General features: G+C 47.0%; 1 protein-coding gene and 1 long non-coding RNA gene across 3 annotated transcripts in view; both read left to right on the plus strand.

The window, feature by feature from the left end:
- The window catches only part of LOC135101307 (uncharacterized), a 302,592-nt gene that overhangs the window by 61,107 nt on the left and 231,485 nt on the right, over positions 1 to 10,000 (plus strand). The window lies entirely within an intron of this gene.
- LOC135106172 (late cornified envelope-like proline-rich protein 1) overlaps positions 9,150 to 10,000 on the plus strand; it is a gene marked incomplete at its 3' end in the record, with an annotated part of 1,459 nt that continues 608 nt past the window's right edge. Inside the window, exon 1 of the mRNA XM_064014977.1 lies at positions 9,150 to 10,000. This exon is cut by the window's right edge and continues 185 nt beyond it. Within this exon, the coding sequence (XP_063871047.1) occupies positions 9,781 to 10,000 (220 nt within the window).

Raw genomic sequence — 10,000 nt, forward strand, 5'->3', positions numbered from 1 at the left:
CACAGAAAAAAAAAAGTGATAGTATTACACACACCTGAATAATTAGAATTATAATTTACAAGTTAAGGAAACAAACTATTATAGCTAACACTTAAAGGAAAAGATCTTGTACAAGAGGAAAATATTACACGTATAACGATGAGGTGATAATAATGCTGATAATAGTAATGACAATGATGATAATTGTGGTGAAGCAGGTGTTAAAATGTTTCGAGCTGTGTTTCACATTATACACGTTCGATGCTTCAAACTTGCGCTAGAAGTTTACGTTAGTTTCCTGTTTCAGCTGTCACCTCACTGCTGCTGTCCACTTTGGTGAGACTCTGTAACCTTGCCACTGTTACTTGCTGAGTAATGCCTCAACACGACTAAGGTGTCCTGACACATGCATTGCACTGTACTCAGCAATTAATAGCAGCATTGTTAGCGTCTAGCTACTACTACCGCTGCTGCTGTTGCTGCTGCTGCTGTTGCTGCTAAACGTGTTTTCGCATGAGGACACGCAACACTACCCAACATGAAAATAATTGGCAATACGAATGGCATATGAATGGTAGGAAGCATAATTAACCTGATATATATATATATATATATATATATATATATATATATATATATATATATATATATATATATATATATATATATATATATATATATATATATATATATATATATATATATATATTTATTTATTTATTTATTTATTTATTTATTTATTTATTTAAAAAAAAAGGATATGCACACACATAGACGGGCACGCAGCACACCAGTGCACGGGGCGGTGCAGAGAGACGCTAACATTTGATAAGACTGACGAGTGCTTGCCGGTGACTGAACTCGTGGGTAAAATGAAAGAGGGAGAGCAAGATCACAGTTTTCAGCGTGGGAAGAAATATTTATGAAGAGTGAACAGGGCTGAGTGGCGGGAACTTGGCGTGACATTTGTGCAACAGCTGGAGTTAAAAATTGTTTGGGTTTCTGTTTGTACTATTTTTAACATAATTTCATATATGTGTATGAGTGAGCCTATACGCGAACGTGATTTAAATGCATGTCACACAAAATTAGCAAATATGTAGTTTTCTTTAGTGGTTAACTTACACACAGTACATATTCTCCCACCAAATGCTTACCCTTCGTTCCCCAAATCACACATTAACAAGGAAAGCTGCGGGAGGCCAGCATACCTACACGTGGCAGTGCCTGTATGAAGCATACACAACTGTGTCCACTTATCATCCCTATCCATAACTTTATCCGCTCTTTTAAAATTTACTATTGATACTAGCAACTTCATTACTGAGTCTACTCCAGCCATCCACCACTATCTGAGAACCACATTCTTACTCACAACCTGATTACTGCATCTATTTCAATCTTTCAACACTACATTTGAAAACCACTTTTTGTGTTGTATCTTTATTCAAATATAATTGTATCAAAGTAAAAAGAGAGAGAAAAAAGAAAAAAAAACTGCCATCACTTAACTCTCCCCACGTAGTACTCATCTTTCTCCAGTCTAGACAACGGGTACCAGTGTTGCCTTGCCTGTCCTTCCCTCTGCCCCACCTTCACCGAGTCAGCGTCCATCACCATCAGGGCCAGAGAGTACCGAGCCGCAGCCCTCAGATCTACATGACAGGAGACCAACCCTCTGCAAGTACTACGTTACCAGTGAGGGGGGGAGGCTGAGATAGATCGGTGGGAGGGACAACACGCGAGAGAAAAGAGAGAAAAGAAGCTGAGGAGGGACCACTACAGGAAGGAGAGTGAGAGGGAGAGTGAGTGAGAGGGAGGAAAGAAGGGGAAGTGTATATTCCTCCTCTCTCTTCCTCTCTTCCCTCTGTTTTTTATCTTTCTCCCTCAGCTTGCTATCTCATTGAAGGGGGAGCACTAAGGGGGCCGGTGCTCTGAGGAAGGGAAAGAAGGGAAGGAGGGAAGGGAAGGGAATCGCCTGGTGAATTCGGAAAAAGTGGAAAGAAAACAGGGAATAACAGGGAATATAGGCGGAGTGTGGTGAGGGAGTGAGGGTGAGACAGGGGGAAATGTAAATAATGTGGTTAGTTTAGAGAGAGAGAGAGAGAGAGAGAGAGAGAGAGAGAGAGAGAGGAGAGAGAGAGAGAGAGAGAGAGAGAGAGAGAGAGAGAGAGAATATGAACATGAAGCTTACAGTGAAAATTTGTATTGTATCAAGTTAGGAAGGAAAGAACGAAGGAAGGAAGGAAGGAAGGAAGAAAGGAAAGAAGGAAAAACAAGATCAAGAAAAAAGTAGGAAATAGAAACAGAAACGGAAAGAAAACACAAGAAGGGAAATAACAATAAGCGAAGGTAATAACACACACACACACACACACACACACACACACACACACACAACACTACAGCAGCGGGGGAGGCAAAAACAAACACGGGGACATAAAGTGATAGGCAACACGCGGGTCCTCGGATATTGTATTGGCCTTGAAGCAACCAACCGGCATATTACGATGTATCTGGGCGCTGTGTATGTGTGTGTGTGTGTGTGTGTGTGTGTGTGTGTGTGTGTGTGTGTGTGTGTGTGTGTGTGTGTGTGTGTGCGTGCGTGCGTGCGTGCGTGCGAGGGAGAGAAAGAGAAAGGGACGGAGGGTTGTGAGGAGGAGGGAAAGAAGATAAGAAGGAAGGAATAAAGGAAAAAAGATAGGCAGCAAGGAAGGAAGGAGGAAGGATAGGAAGGGAAAGAAAGCTAGGAAGAAAGGGAGATGGAAGGAATGAAGGAAAGAAGGAAGAAAGAAAGGACGGAAGGGGAGGTTAAACAAAGAGAATGGACAGAATAGAAGAAAGAAAGGGAAAGAAAGAAAGCTAGGAAGAAAGCAAGGAAGGAAGGAAGATACGAAATGGCGGTTAGACAAAGAGAGAGAATGGACAGAATGAAAGATAGGAGAGGAAAAGAAAGAAATAATGAAAAGAAAGACAGGAAGAGAGGGAGACAGAAAGGAAGGAAGGAAGAAAGGAGTGTTGGTGGAAACTGACGATGTTAAAGAGAAAAGGAGTAAAATAGATAGGAATGTAACGAAGGAAAGAAAAGAAAGAATGACTAAAGAAAACAACAAGGAAGAGGCGGAGATAGAAAAGAAGGAATGAAAGAAAATAAAAAGGCTGTTGAAAGTTGACAAGGTTAGACAAAGAATGGACAGAATGAATAGGAGGGTAACGAAGGAGAGAGAGAGAGAGAGAGAGAGAGAGAGAGAGAGAGAGAGAGAGAGAGAGAGAGAGAGAGAGAGAGAGAGAGAGAGAGAGAGAGAGAGAAATAAATGAAGTTTGGAGGTTTGCTGGGAGAGAAGGTTAGACAAGCAGAGTGGGGCAGGGGAGAAAATAGGAACGCGAGGAAAGGAAAGGAGGAAAGAAGGGGGGAGGAAGGAAAGAAGGGAGGAGTGCAGGAGAGGGGTGACAGGAGGCATAAAGAGAAGAGAGGAAGATGCCCGCCCTCGCTCAAGTGGAAGTGAAAGAATTGAATGGAGGAGAGAAAAGAGAAAAAAAAAAAAAAAGAGGAAGGATTTGGCGACGGCGAAGAGGGAGGAGGAACGAGTGAAGAAAGGGAGGAAAAGAAGGAGAAAGAAAAGGAAGGACGTAGCTGTACACAGGAATACAGATGAGAGAGCGAGAGAGAGAGAGAGAGAGAGAGAGAGAGAGAGAGAGAGAGAGAGAGAGAGAGAGAGAGAGAGAGAGAGAGAGAGAGAGAGAGAGAGAGAGAGAGAGAGAGAGAGATGGGGGGAGAAGGACGAAAAAAAATATAATAGGAGAGAGGAAGGAGGAGAGCCAGGATGCAATAATAAGGCGTGACAAGAGAAAAGCGAGAGAATAGGGAGAGAGAGAGAGAGAGAGAGAGAGAGAGAGAGAGAGAGAGAGAGAGAGAGAGAGAGAGAGAGAGAGAGAGAGATTCTCGATATTACAACCAAAAGGAGTAAAAATGCAGAAGGAAGAAGAGGATACGAGAAAAAGTATAGGATGGAGGAGGAAGGACAAGGAGGAGGAAGAGGAGGAGGAGGAGGAAGAGGAGGAGGAGGGTGGTGGTAAGGAACACAACGAGAGATATGATGAGGAAAATGCAAACAAAGAAGTGGAAAAGGAGAAGAAATAAGAGGCTAGGTATGGAACACGAGGAGGAGAAGGAGGAAGAAGAGGAGAAATAAGGGAAGAAGGAATGGAGGAGGAAGAGAAGAAAAGAGAAGAAAGAGGAGGAGAAGGAAAGAGAAGCTGATTGGATAGAAAAAGGAGGAAGAAAAATAGAAAACAGAAGGCAATGTAGAGAAAGGAAAGGGAGGAGGAGGAGGAGGAGGAGGAGGAGTAAGAGAAGACATCGATGTTGGAAAGTAGAAAAGCCCGGGATTTGCGTAAGAATGCTTTATACCCCATTAGAATGCATGGGCGGCGCTGGAGGCACGGAATCCAACACCCTTGACCACTGCTGACCACTGGGAGGTGTCCACGACGCAGCTTTTCTCTCTCTCTCTCTCTCTCTCTCTCTCTCTCTCTCTCTCTCTCTCTCTCTCTCTCTCTCTCTCTCCTCTCTCTCTCTCTCTCTCTCTCTCTCTCTCTCTCAATTGTCCTATAACTAAATCCTCTTGCACATAAATCCCTAATTCACGCTGTGCTCACTCATCGCGTGCTGTTGTCTCTTTCCGCCACTCAAGTAATCCGTGTCATCCTCCTGCGTTGCACCTGCCCGGCTTTGAACACTTCCTGTGCACAAATCTTGGTCGGCGATACATATTCAATTGGGGGTGTTTGCTGGTTCCTTGTTCGGGGCGTGGTACAACCTTTTGATATTGTCGGACGAAAACTGTCGAGGAGGAGGTGGAGGAGGTGACGCATTTCTTCCTCGGTGCTGCTGGTCGGGATGAGGCGCCCTGAGGTGACAGCAGCACCCAGCACCGACACTTCTGCCGCCTGTGACCTTTTGTTGATTCCCGTGTATGCAGTGGCTTGGTGTTGAGTTGTTCGTACATACAGCAGTGTTTGGTAATGGTGTTTTCCGTGCTTGTGTTCGTACGTGGAGTGAGGTGTAGGCTGGTTGATGTTCGGTGCTGCTGCTTCTGTTGCTGGTGCCTCTTCCTCCTCCTCCTCCTCCTCTCCTCCTCTTCCTCGCTGGTATATCAGATGTACAGGCTGGGGAGCGTCCAATATCATGTCCGCCCCGCTCATATTTGTAAGGTTACAGGTGTTGCTGTTCTTTCCTCCCCTACTCGATAAAATGTTTCCAAGGATGTTTCCCTCCATGCGACACACGCTTCCAAATTTGCACGTTTTTATATGCAAAATGAAAACTATTCTTTTTATTTAAGATTCTCATGGAGCAATAGTGACACTTCACAACACACACACACACACACACACACACACACACACACACACACACACACACACACACACACACACACACACACACACACACACACACACACACACACACACACATTTACTAGTAATTTTCATGTTCGTTTCCCATCCACCTTGCCCATCACCATTGGCAGTGCTTGCTTTTCGTGGCACTCGCCTCACCCGCCTGGAGGCAGCACGCCGGCACGTCACCCATCCAGCAATTCATGTCCCGCCCACGCGCCCCATATCGCCTTATCCATATTTTGTTCCTCTCACAAAAGGATATATTCCGGTGAAAATACTGCAGCAGGAGGCAGGAGCAGCAGTAACACATCCCGCCCTCTGAAGTAACACAAATCTTCGCCCACGTAACACTTCAAGTCTGTTGAGTTACACCTGAACACACACACACACACACACACACACACACACACACACACACACACACACACACACACACACACACACACACACACACACACACACACACACATCTTGTGTACAACCAACCGTCAGACGCTTCCTTCCCTTCCCTTCCCTTCCACGGTGGAAAGAAAATCATAATTCAAAGGTGCGTCGAGGGATGGGTTTCAGGGCCCCCGGCGAGCAAGTCCGAGTGCAATCAGTCCCTCGCGGCGGGCGGCAGCGGGAGGACAAGCCATAAAGCCGATGTATAAAGTCCAGTCCTTCCCCCGCACGGCCCCGGAGCCTCCCCGTCTAAAGGAAACTTGAAATGTGTTGTCAGTTTGGTCCGCTGGGAGGCGAGGCCCTTTCCGCAGGGTTTACGATGTGGCTCTCCTGCAGTATTGGAACTCACCTCAGCGGTCCGCCCCACCACGCCTCGTCCCCACCTCGCCCAGCCTCACCTCACCTCGCCTCACCTCACCTCTCGCCGCGCCGTCCGTTCCTCTTCCCACCTGCTCCAGCTTGCCACACTCCACCCAACTCCTTCCCGCTCCTTCCCTTTCCTTCCCTATAAAAGCCGTTCCTCGTCCAATCCGTTCCGTTATATGTAAAGTGATGCTTTCTTCGAAGATGATCATTGTAATGCAATGAAATATTAATGTTTCTTTGTTTTGTGTTTCGTTCTTCTATCTCTGTGTCTGTTTTGTTTGTTCGTTAGTTTTTGTCTCGGCGTTTGTCTGCTAGTCTGTTTATCTCCGTCGGTGTCTCTCTGGCTGTTTGTATCATTTATTTATTTTTTTTTCCTTCTTTTGCTACCTGTTCTCTTTTCTTTCTTTCCTACTTTCTTTTGTATTTTTCTCATGCCTCCATTTCTTTCTTTTTTTCATTGTTATTTCGTTCCTTCATGCACGCACGCACGCACACACACACACACACACACACACACACACACACACACACACACACACACACACACACACACACACACACACACACACACACACACACACACACACACACACACACACACACACACACACACACACACACACACACACACACACACACACACTTCAATATTTGATTTTCAGAATGTTGAGCACTCCGCCACTCACTCAATACTAGATAAACATTTTCCTCTTCACGCTTGTATGAAAAAAAAAAAATGCAGTGAAACTCTCACCCAGCAGTAGGAATCTCACTGGCAGGCATTACGAAGGTCGCGTTTCAGTCCGTCATTGACCAAGAGATGCCGCAATGCTTCAGATTTGAGGTTCAGGTAATTCGCGGCGCTGCGGGTGTCCGCGTGTCCGCGCCGCGTGAGGCCGTAAGAGGGGTGGACGTGTCCCACAATGCATCGTAGGTAGCTGGACTTGGCCGTATATTGTCTAGCCCCAACCTCGCCCAGCCCCACTCCGCCCCGCTCCGCCCCGCTCCGCCCGCGCTGCAGCTCCTCTACGTGATCTGGCCTCGTCCTTCCCTGAGTCAAGACTGAGAATTAACAAAGCCTCATTGTTTAATTCTACACAGTCCTTCTCCTAATCTTATTATTCCTCTGCTCGCTCCACCCCCTGGGTTTTTCCTGTGCGTCCCGCGGTCCCAACTGAGCCGTGTCGGCCGTCCCCACCCCGCCGCTGCCTCCCGGAGTGCGGGCCAAGGAAGACGCGGCACCACCACACAGCCTCAGGGGGGAGGCCATTAAGACTCGCTCTAATAAAGCCTTCAGACACACGCCTTGCTGTGCAGCATGTCAGCAAGTGTGGCCACAAATTTATGATTGATTATCATTAACATTATTTCTCGTATTGATTCAGATTTTCACATTATTGCTGCTGCTGCTGCAGCTGTTGGTGTGTGCTTTGCTCAGTGCTAGTCATTGCTGGAGCTGTTTTTTTTTTTTTTTTTTTTTTTATGGCCATGGGAAGGACAATAGCAGCATCAACAACGGCAACAACAACAACAACAACAACAAAAGCTAACCTAAACACAATAAAATATAATCAGAAAACACTACTTTCAATATCACCATCACCACTACCACCACCACAGTAAGAACACAACGGCCGAACAACAGTAACTACCACCACCACCACCCCCTAGGCAGCAGCAGCGGGTCGGCCCAGCCTCCGCCCGCCGCAGGATGCCGCCGCCTCCTGCACCTTGTCGTCCCAGGAATTCACATAGAAAAAAATTCTCCTTCAGACACTTGATATTTGTTTATTTTTATGAATTTATCGGATTTCATTCGAGTTCCTTAAAGCAGACCAAGTGTTGCCTTATGAATGTGCTTTAATAAGTTTCTCTCGCAATTGTTGGCGTTTAATGATTTGTTTAAAGCCACTGCAGTTATTTATTTTATTTTTTTTTTCATTTCACCCTGATTTTTCTTTTCTTTCAAATAAACAGGAGAGCCTCTTGTATACACGCTGGCATGCACGTATACATACATCCGTCCATGCATATATGCGCACATACATACATGCATACATGTTGACACATACAGATAGACGGTCAGACAGAAGCAGATAGACAGACGAACAGAGTAACACCACACACACACACACACACACACACACACACACACACACACACACACACACACACACACACACACACACACACACACACACACACACACACACACACACACACACACACACACACACAATTATTCAGAGACCTGTTGTTGCCGTGCTCGCCTCCCCTTCTATCCATAAGTGAAGATATCAAATTGTGTATTCATTTGAATATTAATTTTCTTCCTAAATTTGTCAGACTTGCTGTATGAATACAACGGTGAGTCCATCTGGCCGGTGAATATTATCCGTGCATAAGTGTGTGTGTGTGTGTGTGTGTGTGTGTGTGTGTGTGTGTGTGTGTGTGTGTGTGTGTGTGCGCGCGCGCGCGCGTGTGCGTGCGTGCGTGTGCGTGCGCGCTCGCGTGCGTGCGTGCGGGCGGGCGTGCGTGCGTGCGTTTGTGTGTCTCTTTCCTCCTGCTATTCTTTTTATTCCTCCGTTTATATCTGTATGTTTTATCGAAATCTTCCTGCCTTTGGTTAGTCATGGGCTGGCTTGTTGAATTGCTGAAATGCTCAGCGCCATCTGAACACATCACCACACCATTCTCTTCCGCCCCCTCTCTCTTCCTCCTCTTCCTCCTTTTCCTCCTTCCTTCCTCCTGCTTCCTCCTTCCTCCTTCCTGTAGCCACTCCTCTTCCTCCCTCCTCCTTTCTGTAGCCACTCTTCCTCCTCTGCATCTGAACACGAAACTTTCTCCTCCTCCCTCCCCCTCCTCCTCCTCCTCCCCCCTCCTCCTCCTCCTCCTCCTGGTAGTGGAAGGATTATTGTTTCTCATGTGCTATCCTGCGTTTAAAGCCATCCACATACAGTTCCTCATCCACTTCTCGCTGTAGGATCGTGTTTCTCTCTCCCTCTCTCCCTCCCTTCCTCTCTCCCTCCCGCCACAGCTTAATCCCTCGCATCCTTTACCTGTCCTCTCCTCATCCCTTCCTTTGTCTTTTTTCTCGCGCCTCACTCACTTGCGACTCCTTTATTCCGTTCGTTTACTCCTCTACCTCCTCCCTATCCATCATCAGTGTGTCCTCTGTCCCTCCCTTCTTCCTATCCCTTTTTCTCCTTATCATCTTCCTTTCTCTATTTTTCTTCTCATGGTTTTCGTTCTTCCTTCTACGGTTTCGTTCTCTTTTTTTCCTTTCCTTGTAACTCCCTATCTTTCTCTTCCTCTCTCGCTCTTTCTCTCCCTGTGCCCTCCCTCCCCCTCGCCTCCATCCCCAAACACGCCCGGACATTATCTCTCTTGCGCAATTTGGTTAAGTTTTCTCATCCCGTTTTATGAGAGGCAGCTCCATTCCCCCCCACCTCCCGGCCTCTCTATCTCCTCTCTCTCCCTCTTCCTCTCACTCTCTATCTCTATCTCTTCCCCCTCACACCCCCTTCTCTCCAGTCCGCATATCCCCCCACTTTCCATCTCTCTATCGTTGCTGTCTGCCATGCCATGTCTGCCTGCCCGCCGGCCATCCTGCCTGCCTGGCTGCCTGCGTGCCATCCTGCCATCCTGCCTGCTTGCCATCCTGCCCGCTTGCCATCCTGCCCGCCTGCCTGCCTGCCATCCTGCCTGCCTTCCATCCTGCCATCCTGCCTGCCTTCCATCCTGCCATCCTGCCTGCCTTCCATCCTGCCATCCTGCCTGCCTGCCTGCCTGCCTGCCTGCCTGC

Source organism: Scylla paramamosain, chromosome 1 (genome assembly GCF_035594125.1).
Source record: "Scylla paramamosain isolate STU-SP2022 chromosome 1, ASM3559412v1, whole genome shotgun sequence".
NCBI lineage: Eukaryota > Metazoa > Arthropoda > Malacostraca > Decapoda > Portunidae > Scylla > Scylla paramamosain.